This window comes from Pecten maximus, chromosome 2, assembly GCF_902652985.1.
Source record: "Pecten maximus chromosome 2, xPecMax1.1, whole genome shotgun sequence".
Taxonomy (NCBI): Eukaryota; Metazoa; Mollusca; class Bivalvia; order Pectinida; family Pectinidae; genus Pecten; species Pecten maximus.
The window spans coordinates 1,835,169-1,859,333 of NC_047016.1; the positions used below are offsets into that span (position 1 = coordinate 1,835,169).

At 36.8% G+C, this 24,165-nt stretch overlaps 1 protein-coding gene across 2 annotated transcripts in view; it reads left to right on the forward strand.

The window, feature by feature from the left end:
- LOC117344564 (laminin subunit gamma-1-like) overlaps positions 1-21,342 on the forward strand; it is a 47,346-nt gene extending 26,004 nt beyond the window's left edge. The window contains exons 8-27 of one of the 2 annotated variants that reach the window (XM_033907360.1): positions 899-1,035; positions 2,077-2,199; positions 2,355-2,657; positions 2,881-3,108; positions 3,488-3,673; positions 4,099-4,228; positions 6,938-7,050; positions 7,261-7,407; positions 8,872-9,024; positions 9,734-9,871; positions 10,166-10,357; positions 10,764-11,073; positions 11,607-11,744; positions 13,356-13,533; positions 13,850-13,972; positions 14,275-14,389; positions 16,320-16,519; positions 17,391-17,549; positions 17,893-17,992; positions 18,569-21,342. In XM_033907360.1, the coding sequence (XP_033763251.1) occupies positions 899-1,035; positions 2,077-2,199; positions 2,355-2,657; positions 2,881-3,108; positions 3,488-3,673; positions 4,099-4,228; positions 6,938-7,050; positions 7,261-7,407; positions 8,872-9,024; positions 9,734-9,871; positions 10,166-10,357; positions 10,764-11,073; positions 11,607-11,744; positions 13,356-13,533; positions 13,850-13,972; positions 14,275-14,389; positions 16,320-16,519; positions 17,391-17,549; positions 17,893-17,992; positions 18,569-18,834 (3,439 nt within the window). In that variant the 3' untranslated portion in view covers positions 18,835-21,342. Of the gene's footprint in view, positions 1-898; positions 1,036-2,076; positions 2,200-2,354; positions 2,658-2,880; positions 3,109-3,487; positions 3,674-4,098; positions 4,229-6,937; positions 7,051-7,260; positions 7,408-8,871; positions 9,025-9,733; positions 9,872-10,165; positions 10,358-10,763; positions 11,074-11,606; positions 11,745-13,355; positions 13,534-13,849; positions 13,973-14,274; positions 14,390-14,748; positions 14,934-16,319; positions 16,520-17,390; positions 17,550-17,892; positions 17,993-18,568 lie in introns of those variants that run through there. The other variant, XM_033907365.1, reaches the window with a different exon arrangement.
- The last annotated feature ends 2,823 nt before the right edge of the window (positions 21,343-24,165 follow it).

Sequence of the window (24,165 nt, forward strand, 5' to 3'; positions counted from 1 at the left end):
TCAGAGACAACTATGTAACTGTACTCACACCTGTGAGACACCTGAGACAACTCTGTAACTGTACTCACACCTTCGAGACTTCTGAGACAACTATGTAACTGTACTCACACCTGTGAGACACCTGAGACAACTCTGTAACTATACTCACACTTGTGAGACTTCTGAGACAACTATGTAACTATACTCACACCTGTGAGACACCTGAGACAACTATGTAACTATACTCACACCTGTGATACACCTGAGACAACTATGTAGATATACTCTCACCTGTGAGACACCTGAGACAACTATGTAACTATACTCACACCTGTGAGACACCTGAGACAACTATGTAACTATACTCACACCTGTGAGACTTCTGAGACAACTATGTAGATATACTCTCACCTGTGAGACACCTGAGACAACTATGTAACTATACTCACACCTGTGAGACACCTGAGACAACTATGTAACTATACTCTCACCTGTGAGACTTCTGAGACAACTATGTAACTATACTCACACCTGTGAGACACCTGAGACAACTATGTAACTATACTCACACCTGTGAGACACCTGAGACAACTATGTAACTATACTCACACCTTCAAGACTTCTGAGACAACTATGTAACTATACTCACACCTTCGAGACTTCTGAGACAAATATGTAACTATATTCACACCTGTGAGACTTCTGAGACAAATATGTAACTATATTCACACCTGTGAGACTTCTGAGACAACTCTGTAACTATACTCACACCTGTGAGACTTCAGAGACAACTATGTATACTCCTATCAGGAAGATTACTGAGACAGACACACCTATAACATGTATGTGACTAAATAAACATATGACTGTTACTTTTGTCTGTGTTAGAATTCTCTCATGCAGTCTTCATATTTTACAGGTGTAAAGTGGGATATTTTAACCTGAACACAGACAATGAGTTTGGATGTACTTCCTGTTTTTGTTACGGCCATTCAGAGGGATGTTCCAGTGCTGCAGGCTACTATGCTAGGAGTATCACATCAGACTTTGAGACAGGTAAGTCCTCAACACACACAGTTTAGGCCTTGGTAAGTCAGTAAGTGTTCCAGTAGCTGTTGTGCTTCTGTTGTACATGACAAAATCATTGAATATGTTTTCTGTAACTGAGTATAGTGATTGATAAAATGATGCTTTTATCAAAAATACCATTAAGTTTTAAGCTCACCTACCTGAAGGGCAAGTGAACTTAGCTGTAGTGTTCAGTCTGTTGTATGTCCAGCATCAAATTGTCCCTTTTAATCAATGACCAAATCCAAAGAGATCAATATTGGGTCTGTAGCATACTGGCTAAGATCAATTGACAAGGGGAAAGTAGTCTGGGTTGCAAGAGGCCACAGACCCCCTGGTGGAGGTCCCAGGGGTGCGAAAACCCCACTGGTCTAAAATGATTTTAAGCTTTTCAGCACTGTGTGATCAGCTTTTTGAAGAGTGTGAGCTTCTTTTCAAAAAGAGTTGATTACTAAAATTCATTTCTATAAACTTTTTATACCAAAACAAGAAAATTGAAATATTATTAAATAATTTCTTTTCAAATAAGGGAAATTCAAAGATAAAAACTGTAGTATTCATATAAAATAGGGGAAGTTTATAAGAATCAGAGGGGAACATTCTGTAGGAGGAGACTTTTAGGAGCAAGGGGGAAACTACCCAATACTGTTTGTAAAACAACCCTAGATAGCTTTTAGATCCCTGACTGGAATGAAGGGCTACCAAGTTTGTTCAAATAAAAGACTTTGACTGACTTCTAAGGTTACAAGGGTCAAATGTGCTTAAATCTTCTTCTCAATAACCAAAAGACCCATACACCAGATATTGGGTCTGTAGCATTTTCAAATAAATTACCATGACTTAGGTCACAGGGGTCAAATGTTAAATTTTATTTAAAATTGCATTAAATGTAAGTGAGCAATAAAGTCCAGTCAAAAATTCAATAAGTAAGTTATCTGAAACTATATAGAATATGTTTGGCCAAATAAAGAGATTGCCAGGGTCTTTTTGTTACATTAGGTTAATGTGATCTTTACATTGTATTTACAGGCAGACAAAGGTGGACAGCAGGAGACCGTGCCAACAATGTCATAGAAACATCTTACGATGGCTTCCTACAGAATATTGGTGTATCATCTGATGACGACCAGCCCATCTACTTCCTCGCTCCTGGTAATCTCATAATACACATCTAAAACTGAGAACTCCTTAATAGCATCACATCTCTTACATCCCCAATAGCAATGTAACATTTTCTGAACTTTCATTTTCCTGAAATGCTCATAATAAAAAGATTTTAATTTTATCATTTTGGTTGCCTTGAACAGCCCGTTATCTTGGAGACCATAGATTCAGCTACAACCAATACCTGACCTTTGACCTACGTATTGGCCAGGACCGTCCACGACCTCTTGCTGTGGATATTGTACTAGAAGGATCCGGCCAGCGAATCTCCACCGCTATCTACACACAGTCCAACCCTATGCCTGGCCTTCAAAGCCAGACATACACATTCCGGCTCCATCAACACCCTAACTACCAATGGACCCCACGTCTCCAGCCTAGAGATTTCATTGCAATCCTTGCCAACCTCACTGCCATCAAAATTCGTGCCACATATAGTGACGGAGGTATGTCATCTCCTTCATGCTTGAGCAGACAATAAAGCAATTATTCACTATAATATTGTTTGCATCGATACCTTATAGGGAAAATCTACTTTACTTTGTCTTTTCCTGTATTCCTGAGAGAATGATATATTCATTAGTTACCACTTGTTGGCTGTGTGAATGGTTAATTTACAACTCTAAGATAGGCTTTTACTCTATATATGATGTCTGCTTTGTTATAAAGGTGTTGGTTTCCTGGACAATGTTCGTCTGGACACTGCCAGTCTGGGGTCGAACGGAGGGGAGTCAGCCCCCTGGGTGGAGCAGTGTACCTGTCCTGAGGGATATGTAGGCCAGTTCTGTGAGTCCTGTGCAGCTGGCTTCATGAGATCACCAGCATATGGAGGCCCCTTCTCCAGCTGTGTCCCCTGTCAATGTAACAGCCACTCTGAGAGCTGTGCTCCAGACTCGGGTACGTATAACAAATGGTGTCCCCTATTTTGTGATTACATTTCAGAAAGCTATGTATGATGGAGGAATCTGAGAAAAGGCCAGTCAATAAACTTTAATGATACATAGCCTTCAGTTTGTTGTTGTTGATGTACAAAAAAAAAAGGAAAAAAACCCAACTAATTTTTATCTCCTTTATGACCAGACTCCGTGGTATTGATTATTGTCATCAGTAAGTGGTGAATGTGACACAAGTTACTGTAACAATTCACATTCTGTCATATATTGTCCTTCTATGGAAGTGCTCATATTTACCCAACACCTTATCAGAATTCCAAAACTTGCTGGCGCTATCTTTAATATAATAATGTGTGACTTAAACAAGGACTGTATGTTTCTAGGCCGATGTAGATGTGAACACAACACAGAGGGACAGAACTGTGAGATGTGTATTAAAGGTTACTATGGTAACCCTCGCCAGGGTACGCCCGACGACTGTCAGGTGTGTCCATGTCCTAATGGAGGAGCCTGTGAGCAGCTGCCCGGGGGAGATGTTGTTTGTATGGAGTGTGAAGACGGACATGGAGGTAAAACTGAGCATTATTATCATATTAATGTAGGCCATGTTGGCATGTTATAGTATAGACATAACCAGTGACTTCTGTATAGGAAAAGATTCCTTTAACAATGACACCAATTCTCAGTCATGTTTTTGTTTGATACTGGGATATGAAATATTAATATGTAGCTATGGCAACTGTAAGTATTTCAAATGGTACGTCTAATTGATGATGTTTTTTTTACCAGGTAACCTGTGTCATGTTTGTTTTTTACCAGGTAACCTGTGTCATGTTTGTTTTTACCAGGTAACCTGTGTCATGTTTGTTTTTACCAGGTAACCTGTGTCATGTTTGTTTTTACCAGGTAACCTGTGTCATGTTTGTTTTTACCAGGTAACCTGTGTCATGTTTGTTTTTACCAGGTAACCTGTGTCATGTTTGTTTTTTACCAGGTAACCTGTGTGATATTTGTTTGGATGGTTACTATGGTGATCCGGCTGGTTTGAATGGCTTGGCACGCCCCTGTGAGAAGTGTTTCTGCAATGAGAATGTGGACACCAATGCTGTGGGAAACTGTGATAGGTAAGACAGTGATTCAGTAATACCTGTTGTTATGTAAACTGTGATAGGTAAGACAGTGATTCAGTAATACCTGTTGTTATGTAAACTGTAATAGGTAAGACAGTGATTCAGTAATACCTGTTTTATATGTAAACTGTAATAGGTAAGACAGTGATTCAGTAATACCTGTTGTTATGTAAACTGTAATAGGTAAGACAGTGATTCAGTAATACCTGTTTTATGTAAACTGTAATAGGTAAGACAGTGATTCAGTAATACCTGTTATATGTAAACTGTAATAGGTAAGACAGTGATTCAGTAATACCTGTTATATGTAAACTGTGATAGGTAAGACAGTGATTCAGTAATACCTGTTTATATGTAAACTGTGATAGGTAAGACAGTGATTCAGTAATACCTGTTTATATGTAAACTGTGATAGGTGAGACAGTGATTCAGTAATACCTGTTGTTATGTAAACTGTAATAGGTAAGACAGTGATTCAGTAATACCTGTTTATATATAAACTGTGATAGGTAAGAGAGTGATTCAGTAATACCTGTTCTATGTAAACTGTGATAGGTAAGACAGTGATTCAGTAATACCTGTTTATATGTAAACTGTGATAGGTAAGACAGTGATTCAGTAATACCTGTTGTTATGTAAACTGTGATAGGTAAGACAGTGATTCAGTAATACCTGTTGTTATGTAAACTGTGATAGGTAAGACAGTGATTCAGTAATACCTGTTTATATATAAACTGTGATAGGTAAGACAGTGATTCAGTAATACCTGTTTATATGTAAACTGTGATAGGTAAGACAGTGATTCAGTAATACCTGTTTTATGTAAACTGTGATAGGTAAGACAGTGATTCAGTAATACCTGTTTTATGTAAACTGTGATAGGTAAGACAGTGATTCAGTAATACCTGTTTATATGTAAACTGTAATAGGTAAGACAGTGATTCAGTAATACCTGTTTATATGTAAACTGTGATAGGTAAGACAGTGATTCAGTAATACCTGTTTTATGTAAACAGTGATAAGTAAGAGAGTGATTCAGTAATACCTGTTTTATGTAAACTGTGATAGGTAAGACAGTGATTCAGTAATACCTGTTTTATGTAAACTGTGATAGGTAAGACAGTGATTCAGTAATACCTGTTGTTATATAAACTGTGATAGGTGAGACAGTGATTCAGTAATACCTGTTTTATGTAAACTGTGATAGGTAAGACAGTGATTCAGTAATACCTGTTTTATGTAAACTGTAATAGGTAAGACAGTGATTCAGTAATACCTGTTTATATGTAAACTGTGATAGGTAAGACAGTGATTCAGTAATACCTGTTGTTATGTAAACTGTGATAGGTAAGACAGTTATTCAGTAATACCTGTTTATATGTAAACTGCGATAGGTAAGACAGTGATTCAGTAATACCTGTTGTTATGTAAACTGCGATAGGTAAGACAGTGATTCAGTAATACCTATTGTTATGTAAACTGCGATAGGTAAGACAGTGATTCAGTAATACCTATTGTTATGTAAACTGTGATAGGTAAGACAGTGATTCAGTAATACCTATTTTATGTTAACTGTGATAGGTAAGACAGTGATTCAGTAATACCTGTTTTATGTTAACTGTGATAGGTAAGACAGTGATTCAGTAATACCTGTTTATATGTAAACTGTGATAGGTAAGACAGTGATTCAGTAATACATGTTTATATGTAAACTGTGATAGGTAAGACAATGATTCAGTAATACCTGTTTATATATAAACTGTGATAGGTAAGACAGTGATTCAGTAATACCTGTTTATATATAAACTGTGATAGGTAAGACAGTGATTCAGTAATACCTGTTTATATGTAAACTGTGATAGGTAAGACAGTGATTCAGTAATACCTGTTTTATGTAAACTGTGATAGGTAAGACAGTGATTCAGTAATACCTGTTGTTATGTAAACGGTGATAGGTAAGACAGTGATTCAGTAATACCTGTTGTTATGTAAACGGTGATAGGTAAGACAGTGATTCAGTAATACCTGTTTTATGTAAACTGTGATAGGTAAGACAGTGATTCAGTAATACCTGTTTTATGTTAACGGTGATAGGTAAGACAGTGATTCAGTAATACATGTTTATATGTAAACTGTGATAGGTAAGACAGTGATTCAGTAATACCTGTTGTTATGTAAACTGTGATAGGTAAGACAGTGATTCAGTAATACCTGATTTATGTAAATGATGTAGGTCTTTCTTTGGTATTAAGAGAATAGGAATACTTGGATACAGTAAGCAGAACAAGATAGAATATATCTAGTAAATTAAGTATTGTTATAGTACAACTGGAGAAAGATTGTCTGTATTTAGTATTGACCTGTGTTTGTCAGATGGATGATAGCTGATTTGATAGCCGATGCTCTATGTTGTGAGACATCTTGAGATTGTCTGTATTGACCTGTGTTTGTCAGACGGATGATAGCCGATAATGTTATATGACGACTGGAGATTGTCTGTATTTAGTATTGACTTGTGTTTGTCAGATGGATGATAGACGATAACGTTATAGGACAACTTGAGATTGTCTATATTTAATATTGACCTGTGTTTGTCAGATGGATGATAGCCAATGGTCTATGTTATAGGACAACTTGAGATTGTCTATATTTAGTATTGACCTGTGTTTTACGGTGATTGATTGTAAATGCTTTGTGTTATAGGACGTCCGGAGAATGTCTTAAGTGTATCTATAACACCGCTGGATTTAGCTGTGAAAAGTGTCTGCCCAGTTACTACGGAGATGCACTTGCTGAAGAGAAGGGTGATTGTCAAGGTAAGTGATCTCAGGTTTGGATATTTATGTGGTTTGAATGGAGAGAGAATCCCTTTCATGGACAACCTTTCATGGACAATTTCTCTGAGGAACTGTTCATCAATAACAGAATATTTAGGGATTCAAAATATATTCTTGACCAAACAAAAGGGTTTAAAATCGATATGAAAAGTAAAATTCATAATGAAGTCCTGCTGTTTGTTTTTTCAGCCTGCAACTGTTACCCACCAGGCACTCTGAACACAGGGGGACTATTGTGTGACCCCACCAATGGACAGTGTCCCTGTCTGCCCCACGTTGTTGGACGCAAGTGTGATGCCTGTGAGGCTGGCTTCTGGAACTTGGACAGTGGAGCAGGTAAGTTTGTATAACATACCTGCCTTACCTGTATGACAGTGAAGCGGGTAAGTCTGTATTACATACCTGCCTTACCTGTACGACAGTGGAGTGGGTAAGTCTGTATTACATACCTGCCTTACCTGTACGACAGTGGAGCGGTTAAGTTTGTATTACATACCTGCCTTACCTGTACGACAGTGGAGCGGGTAAGTCTGTATTACATACCTGCCTTACCTGTACGACAGTGGAATGGGTAAGTTTGTATTACATACCTACCTTACCTGTACGACAGTGGAGCAGGTAAGTTTGTATTACATACCTACCATACCTGTATGACAGTGAAGCGGGTAAGTTTGTATTACATACCTGCCTTACCTGTACGACAGTGGAGCGGGTAGGTTTGTATTACATACCTGCCTTGCCTGTACGACAGTGGAGCGGGTAAGTCTGTATTACATACCTGTCTTACCTGTACGACAGTGGAGCGGGTAGGTTTGTATTACATACCTGCCTTACCTGTACGACAGTGGAGCGGGTAAGTTTGTATTACATACCTGCCTTACCTGTACGACAGTGGAGCGGGTAAGTTTGTATTACATACCTGCCTTACCTGTACGACAGTGGAGCGGGTAAGTTTGTATTACATACCTGCCTTACCTGTACGACAGTGGAGCGGGTAAGTTTGTATTACATACCTGCCTTACCTGTACGACAGTGGAGAAGGTAAGTCTATTACATACCTGCCTTACCTGTACGACAGTGGAGCGGGTAATTCTGTATTACATACCTGCCTTACCTGTACGACAGTGGAGCGGGTAAGTTTGTATTACATACCTGTCTTACCTGTACGACAGTGGAGCGGGTAAGTTTGTATTACATACCTGCCTTACCTGTACGACAGTGGAGCGGGTAAGTTTGTATTACATACCTGCCTTACCTGTACGACAGTGGAGCGGGTAAGTCTGTATTACATACCTACCTTACCTATACGACAGTGGAGCGGGTAAGTCTGTATTACATACCTGCCTTACCTGTACGACAGTGGAGCGGGTAAGTCTGTATTACATACCTACCTTACCTGTACGACAGTGGAGTGGGTAAGTTTGTATTACATACCTACCTTACCTGTACGACAGTGGAGTGGGTAAGTCTGTATTACATACCTGCCTTACCTGTACGACAGTGGAGCGGGTAAGTCTGTATTACATACCTACCTTACCTGTACGACAGTGGAGCGGGTAAGTCTGTATTACATACCTGCTTTACCTGTACGACAGTGGAGCGGGTAAGTCTGTATTACATACCTCAAAATGTAATCACAGCACTTCTCGGAGGACAAAGTTTCCATCCATTCTACTAGCTTGATTTTAAGTGCAAAAATAAAATTAGATCTGATAGATAATGCTGTGCCATGAAAAAGGAAACATAACATAAAAATTCCGTGAAGCAGCAGGCAGTGAGATATAAACTGTTGTATTACAGGATGTGAGGCTTGTGACTGTCTACCGATGGGGTCCCTCAACAGTTCATGTGAAGTGGGCGGAGGACAGTGTCAATGTAAGCCTGGAGTGACAGGACGTCGCTGTGACCAGTGTAAACCATTCTACTATGGCTTCTCTGACGCTGGCTGTACAGGTAAGGGGACCAGTTATAAGGCATTATAACGTTATAAACCATTTCAATATGGCTTCTCCGCCTCGTGTTACTTAGGAGAAGTCTCAAGTGAAACCGTCAAGACTAGTGTCATACTATAGGATAGTTGTACTGGTTTGACATTTACACTTCAGACTAACCACATTTATTTTACTGAATAATGTAGTGTAACTTTTAAATCCTGTCCTGATTAAGACTTGATTTGAGTGTGACACCCTGTAATAATCCTGAACTATACCATGCCTGGAGTATGAATGTTTGCCTGTAACTCTGATTTATACATAGCTTTTCTGTATTTTAGCCTGTAACTCTGATTTATACATAGCTTTTCTGTATTTTAGCCTGTTACTGTGATTTATAAATAGCTTTTCTGTATTCTAGCCTGTAACTCTGGCCCTGATTTATAAATAGCTTTTCTGTATTTTAACCTGTTACTCTGGTCCTGATTTATAAATAGCTTTTCTGTATTTTAGCCTGTAACTCTGATTTATACATAGCTTTTCTGTATTTTAGCCTGTCACTGTGATTTATAAATAGCTTTTCTGTATTCTAGCCTGTAACTCTGGCCCTGATTTATAAATAGCTTTTCTGTATTTTAGCCTGTAACTCTGGTCCTGATTTATAAATAGCTTTTCTGTATTTTAGCCTGTAATTCTGGCCCTGAATTATACATAGCTTTTCTGTATTTCAGCCTGTAACTGTGATCCTGAGGGCTCTATCAACCTGCAGTGTGACAATGATGGCAGATGTTCCTGTCAGCCCAACATTGAGGGTCAACACTGTGACCGCTGTATGGAAAATAAGTACAACCTTACAGCTGGCTGTTTAGGTAAGGGACATAACTCTCATCAGAAGGAGCATTAAGACAAACTTCTAGTTCCTGTCAATGTTTTTGGTTATTTTTCAAACTTTGTGGGTTATGCTACTGTCACCGATGTGAAGTAATGCCCGGAAGTTTGGTTATTTGTTGAAGTTCTGATCAATTGTTCATTTAGATTTGCATTGATTATGATTTAAATGTAAGCAAATGGTTCACAGAAGTTCTATTTACTAACACCGATGAAGTGCCCAGTATATATAACATAATTTTCCAGGAGTATATTGAGATTGTATTTTGCCTCAGATTGCCCTGCCTGTTACACCTTGGTCCAAGACCGTGTCAACGCTCACCGTGGGAAACTTGCTGATCTCAACAACCTTATCATCAACATTGGCAACAACCCAAGTGCCTTCAATGACACAGAGTTCCTTAGTTACATGAATCAGGTCAACGACTCCGTCATCATGCTGCTGGACGAGGCAAGGGGAGCAGTCAGTAAGTGTACACAGATATGTACCAGTGTCTAGGGAGGGCTTATTGTGGAGAAAATGGGTATGGGGGAACAGTATACATTTGAGCGTTCGCTGTAACAGGTTACTTTAACTGACAGTGTTAAGAAAATAAAAATGACATTGTACTAATCATACACAGAGTCTTCAATCAGACCTTTCTGTATTAGTACTTACACTACTATAAGATATTCTGTTGATCATTGTACTTAATGTACAAACAGTCTGTGATGAGACCTTACTGTGTCATACTGACACTACTATAAGTTATTCTGTTGATCATTGTACTTAACGTACAAACAGTCTGTGATGAGACCTTTCTGTATCATACTGACACTACTATAAGTTATTCTGTTGATCCTTAGTGTTATTTGTTCCTCTGTTTTCATCAGGTGACAATGGGACTTTAGGACGCCAGTTGTCTGACCTTAAGATGGCTGTTCAAGATGTTCTGGCAAGGGCAGGAATTATCACATCCAACATCTACTCGGCCGAGCAGTCGTCTCAGGACAGTCAGCAGGACGTACAGCAAGCACAGGATGCGATCAGCCGTGCTGAACAAACCCTGCAGGCTGCAGAGACCTACATAGATATGGAGGGTCGCAAGGCACTTCAGCAGGCACAGAATGCCCTCAACCAGTTTGGTCAACAGTCTGCTCAGATGACAGAAATAGCCAACAAGGCTCGCAATGAGTCTATGAAGTAAGATGATCAGCTTAAATGAGAAAAAGGGTAGTAGACAGGGCTCGCAATAAGTCTATGAAGTAAGATGATCAGCTTAAATGAGAAAAAGGGTAGTAGACAGGGCTCGCAATGAGTCTATGAAGTAAGATGATCAGCTTAAACGAGAAAAAGGGTAGTAGACTGTAGGCAATAGAAATCAGTTAGTTAAGGGGAAATTGGTTTTGCCTGCATTCTCTTATATAATCAGATTATAAAATTATGCAAGAAACTGAAGTTGCACCATTGCTCATTTGTACAAAAAATAACAATGTAATAAATGAAAAAAACGTAATTTTAACATCCTATTAAAAACCTAAATAGAGAACAGAATTTCGTTTAGGACCAGTTGTTAGGCTAAACCCTGGAACTTTTGTCAGTGAGGTACTTACCTGTGTATCAGGTAGGATAAGATATTAGAAAATACACCAGTATGTCAGTGAGGTAGGGAAAATAAATGATCATTGAAGAAGCCATATCTAGCTGGTGCTTCAGGTGTTGGTAAATCATTTCAGACAAAAGGAAGAAGCAGAAAGGATTGAAGGTATTGCCAACATGGCTCTCAACATGTCCTACGAAGCCCGTCGTATGGCTGAGGAAATCCTGAGGCAGCCAGACCAGACAAAGGATGATATTCAACGTCTCGCCCAGGAGTAAGTAATATTTCTTATTAATTAGGTATCCCACATCAGATACGAGGGTCCTAGAGTAATTCCAGTGTCCTTTGGTCCGTTCATGGTGTCCATCAGTCTGTCAGTGCTTCATAGTATCCATCGTCCATGCTCTAGTTTCTGGAGATTTATCAGAAGTCGTACATGGTATCGCCAGACTTGACCAGTAATAAACCCTTTCTGGGCTTGGCTTTGTCGCCTTTTTGGGAACTGGCCTACATTCAGTAATAAGCCTCTTCCACGGTTTTGTTCTTGTACTGAAGAAACTTGTAATATGATGTTAATTCAACTGTCGAAAAAATAGGCAAAATAATAATAAAAAATCTTGTCAAAGGATATTATCAACTTGAGTACATATTGTGTTTGTTAATGTTCAATTAAACAACTATCAGGTCAATAGATATGATGGTCGTATCATCCCCTAGCGATTGACGGTGATTGAAAAGCTTAATAACCTGGCTAGTTCATTCATCAATTAATTACTTGCAGAGATGAATAGATCTGTCATTGAACCCTGATTGTGATGGGTCATTTAACACCTGCCGTAATATTCAGTCAAGTTGGGGTGGTAAACTGGGTTGTGTGCCGTGTTTAAACTAACACAGTGTTACAAGCCCTTTGACACCTTGAGTAAGTTACGACAGTCGGAAGACAATCCATGGCTTTTCATAATTTCGCACGAAAATCTGAAACAAATCATCAAGCCTTCTGTACAATGAAAACATACCGTCTAAGCCACTTTAGAAAAACAAAACTCACGGCTCTGAAAACTATTATATCATCACGATCAATAGCATTACTTCCCTTCCACTGTAGATTATACAGCCTCAATATAGCATACCAGACTAAAACGAACTTTGTAATATGAAAATTGATCAAAGTGAAATTTTGCACATTATTACTGATTGGTATTATGTAAATGTTACAAAAAATAATGGAAAACTAGTATAGGTAAACGTCTACTGCATCGCCACTGCTTTTCCATTTTATGCATTCATCTTTTCTTTATGAAATAGTGAGAGAAAAAAAATCTGCTAAAAATATTAATGATTTCAAATAGAAATTACTATAATACAAAGAGAAAAAAGGAATTTGTACATGTATTTGAAAGAGTCAGCATAGATTAATATAACGTCAAAACAATTAATATTAATAAATGCAAGTTGGTACAAAACATTTTGGAACCTGGCCTACATTCGATCATAAACCCGGCCCTCTCCCTTTTAAATCCCTTCATTTCCTACCAGGGATGGGGGGGAGGGGGGGGGGGAGGGGGGGGGGGGGGGGGGGGGGGGGGGGGGCTTAATGCTGGTTGAGTACGGTATGTAACATGCATGAAATATTGGTTTAATGAGTTATCACTGTCGCATTGTCTAAAAGAAGAAAGGTGGCATGAAATCATATTGTGTTCAAAATGTTTATTCAAATTAATAACTGTATTCATATTACAAACGACAAATTAAGACACCTTTTCAATCCAGGACTTGACAACCATGCTATTTTATATAGAAAGCAAAAATTGATTTTACCAGTAGAGAAAATCTAAATTTTTGAAAAAAAATATTTGAATGTTATTTTTGTTGTAACTTGTAGATATGAGGAGACAGACCGCCTGTACAACAGGACAAAACTGTTTGCTGACAATGTAAAAGAGCGTGCCAAGGAAGCTTATGAAGAAGCTCTGGAATTGTATGCTGATGCAACTAAGATCAAACTCCCCAACATTGATGTACCTACTCTCATAGGCAACACCTCTCAGATAAAGGCTGAGGTAAGTCAAAGACGAGAGATATTCTCTCTTGTCAAATTAAACTCTTATAGGCAACATCTCGCGGAATACAGCATCAATTTTATTTTTCAACTTCTCTTCAAGGGATTAATGAATATGAAACAAAACATTTGGGATTTTTCGTCAGAAAATATTTGTTGTGGAAACTTGAGGATACGTACGTAAATCTGGTGATATATTATTTCTGTACCTCCGACAACACGAACAGAAAGTGAACTGATGTTGTGTAAGGCCTCAGTATATACATGTGTTTTCTCAGGTTACTATTGTTGTGTATATTGATGTGTTTGTACTACAGGCCAATGACATTAAGGAGGAGGCAGAACGTCTCATCCAACAGAACAAACAGCTCCTCATGGATGTTGACAGTCAGAAAGTCGAGGCTAATGGCCTTCTTGAGAGTGTGATGGGTAAACAACAGGTAGGTGACAGGTTTTAATGTCTTATTGTAAGCAAAATATATAGAAAAAAAACTACAGCATACTTTCTATTTATGGTTTGATGCTAGATATCATATCACTTTATATGATAATATAAAATCAGTTAACAGGATGATTTAAGGAAAGCCACTCTATAAGGATAAGATCACTGAAAAAAAAACCAGAAGATAATTTGCTGGACAACAAAAATAGTAAATCAATGATTCTAAAGGTGAATCCTAGGTTAAAGTGTGTATTGGAAGCAGAGGCCTAGGCTTCACTTTCCTTGTTTTTTGTGTTACAGAGAATTGACATACTGTTGGCAGAGGTGGACGCAGCTCGAGCCATGGCCAGGGAGGCTGTAGACAAGGCAGAAAAGACACTTCAGGAGGCAAACAACACCTTACAGACACTACTTGGTACATCTAACACTGTATTTATATGTCCTTTCTCTGTCCTTTCTCGGTCCCTGATTTATACTGGAGTATCTTATCTGTAAAACATCTCTAGGAGAAAGTGTGGTCATCAACTCTGTAAAAACAGTATCAATGAATCTCCTGTCTATAGAAAGTGACATCATCATTACAGTCATATTTCCATATTGATGAACCATGTAGACTCCAATAACTATCAGTCATAAGTCACATCACCCCTGTTAATACCTGGACCATAGTCCATAACCTATTATTGTGTACCTATAATGGTGTACTGATAATAAATACCTGTTGTATCTCCAGATTTTGATAAAGACTATAATAAATACCTGTTGTATCTCCAGCTTTTGATAAAGACTTTAATAAATACCTGTTGTATCTCCAGCTTTTGATAAAGACTATAATAAATACCTGTTGTATCTCAGCCATAGATAAAGACTATAATAAATACCTGTTGTATCTCCAGCTTTTGATAAAGACTATAATAAATACCTGTTGTATCTCCAGCTTTTGATAAAGACTTTAATAAATACCTGTTGTATCTCCAGCTTTTGATAAAGACTATAATAAATACCTGTTGTATCTCAGCCTTTGATAAAGACTATAATAAATACCTGTTGTATCTCAGCCATAGATAAAGACTATAATAAATACCTATTGTATCTCCAAACTTTGATAAATTTAAAGACTATAATAAATACCTGTTGTATCTCCAGCTTTTGATAAAGACTATAATAAATACCTGTTGTATCTCCAGATTTTGATAAAGACTATTATAAATACCTGTTGTATCTCCAGCTTTTGATTAAGACTATAATAGATACCTGCTGTATCTCCAGGTTTTGATAAAGACTATAATAAATACCTGTTGTATCTCAGATTTTGATAAAGACTATAATAAATACCTGTTGTATGTCAGCCATAGATAAAGACTATAATAAATACCTGTTGTATCTCCAGCTTTGGATAAAGACTTAAATAAATACCTGTTGTATCTCCAGATTTTGATAAAGACTATAATAAATACCTGTTGTATCTCCAGCTTTTGATTAAGACTATAATAAATACCTGCTGTATCTCCAGGTTTTGATAAAGACTTTAATAAATACCTGTTGTATCCCCAGATTTTGATAAAGACTATAATAAATACCTGTTGTATCCCCAGATTTTGATAAAGACTATAATAAATACCTGTTTTATCTCTGATTTTGATAAAGACTATAATAAATACCTGTTGTATCTCCAGCTTTGGATAAAGACTTTAATAAATACCTGTTGTATCTCCAGATTTTGATAAAGACTATAATAAATACCTGTTGTATCTCAGCCATAGATAAAGACTATAATAAATACCTGTTGTATCTCCAGATTTTGATAAAGACTATAATAAATACCTGTTGTATCTCAGCCATAGATAAAGACTATAATAAATACCTGTTGTATCTCCAGATTTTGATAAAGACTATAATAAATACCTGTTGTATCTCCAGCTATTGATAAAGACTATAATAAATACCTGTTGTATCTCAGACTTTGATAAATTTAAAGACTATAATAAATACCTGTTGTATCTCCAGATTTTGATAAAGACTATAATAAATACCTGTTGTATCTCAGCCATAGATAAAGACTATAATAAATACCTGTTGTATCTCCAGATTTTGATAAAGACTATAATAAATACCTGTTGTATCTCCAGCTATTGATAAAGACTATAATAAATACCTGTTGTATCTCAGACTTTGATAAATTTAAAGACTATAATAAATACCTGTTGTATCTCCAAACTTTGATAAATTTAAAGACTATAATAAACACCTGTTGTATCTCCAGATTTTGATAAAGACTATAATAAATACCTGTTGTATCTCCAGATTTTGATAAAGACTTTAATAAATACCTGTTGTATCTCCAGCTTTTGATAAAGAAGTACAGAACAGTAAGGGAGAGGCAGACGCAGCCCTACAGAAGATCCCACAGATAGAAAATATGATCCAGGAGGCAGAAAATAAAACTAAGGAGGCCAGTGATGCCCTAACTGGGGCCGAGAATGATGCCAATATGGCGCTGGCGCTGGCTAGACAGGCACAGGACACTGCACAGAATGCTTCACAGGTATACTGCCAACACCTATAGCGGTCATTGCCAGCCTAGGGGAAGACTATATTCCAAATTCATTTTACATGGGTTGATAAAAATGTCCCTCATGTATTGAATACTGTTTTGAGACAAGCATTTTTCAATTGGCAATTGATAAGTGAAATCTCCGGTTGTTTCTATATTTGATACTTAAAGTAAAAGTAGAATACTTCTGATTGGTTCTGGTGTCATTTCCAAGAAATATGAAAATGACAGTGCTGGTTGAGATGGCCAAAGTGATGATGAGATGAAACCTAGCTCGTTCTGCAATGGAAATTCTGATAGCAATAAAGAGCAATAAAATAAGTAGTGAATTGAAACTTTGAATATGTAGGAACAAAAATACACTGGATAGTAATTTACTGGAAACATGCAGGTAATCATAATATGGTTTATATAGAACATGACTGTCAACCAGATTCCTGAAACTGACATTTATCATCATCAGTTAAGCATCAAGGAATGCACAAACTATTAATTAAAACAAAGGGGGAAAAAAGCAACAACTAAAGCTGTGTTTCTATTTTCTGCCTTTTTTTTTTTATTTATATACTACTTGCTTTCCTCCATTATTTTGATCCCTCGTGCACAGCATGATGTGTTCTAAAACTAACCATTGATTTTTCCGTGATACTGTGAAGGTTCCTTTTTAGCTGGCTAGTTTTCACATTTTTATTCTATCCCTAAAAATTGTCACAAAACAGATACCTTGAAAAATGTGTAGAGTAAATTATTCCATTTTTTGCCAGAAGTTTAAATGTTTGTTAAAACAATTGATGCGTTAATTCATTTTCCCTATTTGATGATAATTTGCATTTGGAATATACAGTAAATTGTATGCCTACAGGCTGCCAGCAGGATCCGTTCAGAGGCAGATGTGACGAAGGTCCGCGCCATGAATCTCAAGGACGAGGCTGACCGTCTGGCTGGACAGGTGAATACCACCGATGTCAAACTGACCAACCTGGAGAATCAGGCTGATGAGGACTCTAGGCTTATAGGAGAGGTAGGTCAGAGAAATTATAATAATGTAAACATATTGTAACAATTACTAAGGTCAGGATTTTAACAGCTGATGAGCATGATAGGCTGATGTTAATGGAACACAGTCACAGGGCTCACACCAACAAGGTAATGTCAACTTCATTAGAGTGATGATGATTGGAGGAGCATCAGCCAATGAGAACTGTAACTTTTATAATGGTAAAATATTTACCTGATGTATATCCCTGCTCCAAGTTTATTGCTCCTACAGTGAACTTAACAGAATGAGTGATAAAGCTGTTGGTTATAGCTAGTAGTCACCAGTTGTAGGATATGTTAACATATCTACTTGTTTAATGTTTTAGGCATTACAGAAGGCAGCTCAAGCAAAGAATGATGCAAAGAATGTGTCGGAACAGGTGATTGCAGCCCTGGATACTGTAAAGAATATCTCCCTCCTCCTCGGTAAGCACATGTAAAGAATATCTCCCTCCTCCTCGGTAAGCACATGTAAAGAATATCTCCTCCTCCTCGGTAAGCACATGTAAAGAATATCTCCTCCTCCTCGGTAAGCACATGTAAAGAATATCTCCCTCCTCCTCGGTAAGCACACCTGCAATATTTGCAGACCTCGAGACGAATCTCCTATATAATCAACCCAAATGTTGTCTCAGCTTTCCCAGTTTACAGTGATCCCATGAGATTTTCATACATTAAGCGAAAAAGGTTTAAGTTAAGTAAAATTTAGCCATGTACATTTCTTTTGGTTTGTCATTACTATACCCGAGATTTCAATGTTATGTTGTATGGTGAAATGGCGATCTCGACAGAAGGTTTGTTCTGTAATAGGACATCAGTGTTCTTCAGACCCGACTCCGACTCAATTCCATTTCCTGTTTGGATGTTGTGGAGCAAACACCCGTTACTGGTGGCTAAATTGCTGAAATTTAAATAAATCTCTTTTATCAGCATCTGATACTTGCAATGGGTGATGATAATTACAAATCAAATGTCAATGTATTCATCATTCTTGTGTTTCAGTACAACTAGATGATGTGGACATTGCCAAACTTGATGCCCTTCAGACTGCACTTGACAGTGCTGAGCAGGAGCTGATTGATGCTGACCTCGATAATCAATACATGAAACTAGAGAAAGCCAACGATGAAATCAAACGTCTGGTAGCCGAGCATGAGAATGATTACAACATGCTAAAGGAGGATGTGGACAATATAGAACAAATCAAACTCTCCTTGCCAGACGGCTGCTTCAAAAACATTGACATTGAGTCTGCACCTGGCCAGTAATTACAGCAAAGATATTCATAGGACAGAGGTTAGACTGGAGAGGTCAATGGGTTATGGGTCAAATGTGAAAAGTTCAAATGTATGATGGGGAAAAAATCAAATGTCATGGAATCAGTCAACAGTTAAAGAGAGATTGTGGTTAGTGTTGTTGGGCTGAGCTCATTACAAACCACCTCTGTATAAGCCGGTGATACTACCAAATTATCTGTTAGCATTGCCTTGGCTCAGGGAAATATCCTCCATGGTCGAGGAAATATATCTGAGGAATCACATCCTCCTGGAGAGATTTCCTCTGAACCAGGCTCTGTAAGGTCATCAATACTAACTACTCCAGGTAAAGAGCAAATACTCCACAAAACTTACTCATAAGTGACATGTTATTGTTAGATCATACGAGTAGTAATATGTGGATCCTCTCTGTAAGTATCCAGGTATGAAAGCGTGTGATACCTAGGGGATCTGTATCCACACGTCTGTAAGGGGTGTCAGGTTACCTGTGCCCAAGTGAGAAAGTGTGAGTGTTGGTGAGAATGTCTGGATCACACAATGTTGATGTATCCCTGTCTTACCTGTCTGTTGTTGGACATCAAACACAGCAACGAACAAGTGTAACTTAACCTACTATGTAACATTTCCGCAGTACTTAGAATCTCTGGATGACTTCAGTAATATTTAACTATTAAAATATATGGAAATCCATTTTATGAACATTTTGTATGTTGAATTTTTTAAATCAATATGTTTCTTAATCAAGGATGTGAAAATCTGCAAAACTAATGATTATAAGTGATCTGAAGTGTAACATATATTTCATCTGTAATTTCTGTCAGACTTAGGTTGTCATGTTTGCTTTCATTTTCCTAGCATTTATTATGATTAGGTTGTGGCCAGCAGTGACTACAATTTCCCAGTTACTGTAGGTTGTAAGCGATACATTTGTTGGCTGTGTGGAACCTCCTTGATATTACTGTTATTTACTGCATTTACAATTATCCTGTCAACTCAAAAAAATAGTCATGATGGACAGTCTCATTAACTGAAGGGTAGACATGAACAGTCCGATTAACTGTTAAGGGTAGACAGCATTTTGTTTTCATTTTAACAGTACATGTACTCCAAAATATTTGGTGAAAATCAATTTAAACCAACTATGTACATGTACTGTAAGTTGTGAGCCTTCACATGACTTTTTCTGTGTGGAAACTTGACTTAATATTTTGTGGTTCTGCCACATTTCTGTTGTCCTAGTATTTCATATGGTGCTATATAAAACATGTGTACTTGTACACAAACTCATATCTCTATCATTTTTACAGGTTTGATTGTGTGGACACTATTTGTACATTGTACAGGCGATTTCTTACTGATTAGTGAACTTTATCTGTGCACAAACCATGGTTGGATGTCAGACCCTATTTCTTACTGATTAGTGAACTTTATCTGTACACAAACCATGGTTGTATGTCAGACCCTATTTCTTACTGATTAGTGAACATTATCTGTACACAAACCATGGTTGTATGTCAGACCCTATTTCTTACTGATTAGTGAACATTATCTGTACACAAACCATGGTTGTATGTCAGACCCTATTTCTTACTGATTAGTGAACATTATCTGTACACAAACCATGGTTGGATGTCAGACCCTATTTCTTTAATTTTTTTTAAATTACGGTGATATCAAATTACATAATTTTTATTCAAATTATACCAAAGAAAATTGTCATGTTGACAAATTTTATATAAATATATTTATCGTAATATTAGATTTTTAGAAGTTTGTATTAGAACTATGATATGTGTGATATTTTGTATTTTAATCCTGAACAAATATACAGTTGTATTTTATCATGAACATGTCTTGTTTTGTTCAGTGTAAAGGTGATGTGGTAATTTAATTCTGTGTAAAGAACAGGACATGGCTTAATCCATCTATAACACAGTTGTGTATTGGAGGGTAAGCTTTCACAATATAGGGCATCTATGTGGACTGTCTCGCCCTGATGTAAACCTCAGTATACAAATGTACCTAGTGTCTGTAGAGTGGACTGTCTTGTCCTCATGTAAACTTAAGTAGTGTCTGTAGATACCTAAAAAATCACCACCGGTTATCATGATATGATAGAAAAGAAAAGTAATAAATATTTGTCATTTAGAGTGATTTTTGTCAGTTTTACCTTAATATGCATAATTGATTTTTAGAAAATGAATGATTGTTGTTCATGTCTGTTATCATCATTGATTGATGTTTGTAGAAAATGGATAATAAATGATTCTTGTGTTTTTATTGGGAGTGCATGTTCATGTACTTTAGCTTTCTGTTTCTTAGATGTTAGTAAAATGTCATTAAGAATATTCGAATCAAAGGTATCTTTTTGACATTTTATTTGTGCCAAATATTTAAGCCATATTATAAGGTAATTCTGCTAGCTGAGATGCACCTACATTTTACTGAAACTTTAAATGTAACTATTAGTTTTGCAAAATAAAATCTTTATCTTTCGAATTTGATTCACATTTGATTTGGACCAACAATGGACTCAAACAGGATCAAATTTCATCTTTTGAAGTAAATTGTGTGATTCTGAGACAATATAACTTTGATAATGGCGGCATCTTCTGTATGTACCTTTCCAAGTAGAACAGGATAAAAACGACTGGAACATATCATTGAATTATATACACCTTTATATGTTAGGCCAAGTATACAGTAATATATACCAGTGCATTTGTGTACTACAATGTATGTGGTCTATTTATGTACAGTGACATATACTCATTCAGTTGTGTAACAGTACAAGTTGTACTTTAATTTGTATGTACTACAACAAACCGTGTAACATAACTGTGAATACCTACAATATTGTATAACTTTGTATGTACATACTTCTATAATAACATGTTGAACTTTGTGTGTATGTACTATATATAAATGTATAACTTGTTATAACTGTATGTGTGTACATACTATATGTAAATGTATAACTTGTTATAACTGTATGTGTGTACAAACTATATATAAATGTATAACTTGTTATAACTGTATGTGTGTACATACTATATATAAATGTATAACTTGTTATATCTTTGTGTATGTGTGTACATACTACAGTGGAACTTCGTTAACTCGAACTCGGATAACTCGAATACCCCGCTTAACTCGAAGTACCTCGCCGGTCCCGGCCGAATTCTCTCTTTATCTTAGTAAAAAAAAACTCGGATAATTCGAATTCGGATAACTCGAAAAACTCGGATAATACGAAGTAAAAATTTGGTCCCAACAATAAAAATCCTACTTGAAATGTTCGAATAACTCGAAGTATAATTTTCGTCGATCGGTGGCAAACGCCGACATTTTCTAAATTCCGTTTGTAATACTGAACATATCGGCACTACTAACCTACATGCTATTATAAGTGTTTCATAAATTCATAAAAGAAATTGTCGGTTGAATCTTATAACAACAAGTCTTGGTGATAAAAAGTACTGCTTTATTTCCCAAGGCGGTCGCCGATATCAGTACACACGATAGTCAACAACTCATCTAGATCTACCCGTTCGCTCAAGCGGAACTAATCTCTGACATACCGGTAGATCTACCCGGCTGATGTTTTTACAGGTGTAGAAATGACACAGTCACCGGCGCCTATTAAATCTTTAAACTGCTGAAACAATAGCGTAATTACTGCCGAGGTGTTCAGAGTACAACTGTAACGGTCAGTGCTGTCTATTAAATCGGATAAAACGCCAACTCAGTTACAGTAACATTTTATACGCACATGCGCAGCCCAACTTCCGGTGCTAATACACATGGAATGGCGTGGTTATCAATAAAAAGTAAGTAGGCCGATCAAACAGTATTTTATATATGTCCAATAAAAGGTAATAGTTCTGTTGCGTTTTGTATGCAATCTGTGTTAAACTTAAACGGTTATTTGTTTTGACATTAATAACTTGTTATTTTGTCGAATTCCGTTTTATCGTTTACCTTTTGCAAACATGACTTGCACATCAGATCGTTATTGAAATGACTAAGTGAAAGAAACTTTATCGTGACTGTATATCGGCAAAACTACACCAAATAACAAGTGACATAACGAAACATTACATATATATTTACATGTATTGACCAGTCTTCACACTAAACTGATGAGCGACAGAGCGAAGTTATAATGATTATATAATGTTGACAAATATTGACCAAACTTTTCACCAAAAACGATAACTCGCTTAATTCGAACACTCGGATAACTCGAAGTTTTTTCGTGGTCCCGTCGACTTCGAGTTAACGAAGTTCCACTGTATATATAAATGTATAACTTGTTATAACTTTGTGTATGTGTGTACAAACTATATATAAATGTATAACTTGTTATGACTTTGTGTATGTTTGTACAAACTATATATAAATGTATAACTTGTTATGACTTTGTGTATGTGTGTACAAACCATATATGAATGTATAACTTATTATAACTTTGTGTATGTGTGTACATACTATATATAAATGTATAACTTGTTATAACTTTGTGTATATGTGTACAAACTATAAAGCCAATATGTCTCTGTAACCTTGATAAGCTAAATCCTGTGAATGGCCTAAATGTCACTGGGCCATGTTGGTTATCTCCCTTCTTACACCCCCAGACAAGTGTCTTGAGTCCTCCTTTAGTTCAATTTGGAAATAGTTCATTATTTTGTGATTCTAGATAAACCTAGTATGGTCCCAAATCAGCTCTCTATACAGTCTTGTAAAGCCATTATCAATTAAAATTTCCAAGAAAAATAACAGAATTGTCTTGCGTTTTCATTTTGATTGGCAACGGTGGACAGTAGAAGTAAGAGTGGATTGACAGAAACAATCTGGGCGTTAAGTTTTACAACAGTCTGTTGTAATCCAACATTAAGGAAATCAAGATTTTCACCTGCAGATTTATTTGATGACATCAAGAAACCAGGAAAGACATCAAAGCAGCCAGCTAGACAGCAATGAACAAAGTGCTTTACAAGCTAAAATTTTATTATATCGTTCCAAGCCTTTCAGGATGAAACAGTTTCCCAATTTGTTAGCTCATTATTCCTGAATGGTTGAGGTACTTGAGATCTAAATGTATGGTCACCCACACTAACAGCCTATACTACCTAAATGTATGGTCACTCACACTAACAGCCTATACTACACCACTATACTGCAGTTCAAGGTTATATACATGTTAATATTTTAATACATTTAACTACTGTGGCATATACTCCTTCGAAGCCCTTGATCTCAGCGTACACTACATACCAAATATTATCTTAATCAGTATTTAAGATGACCTAGATCACT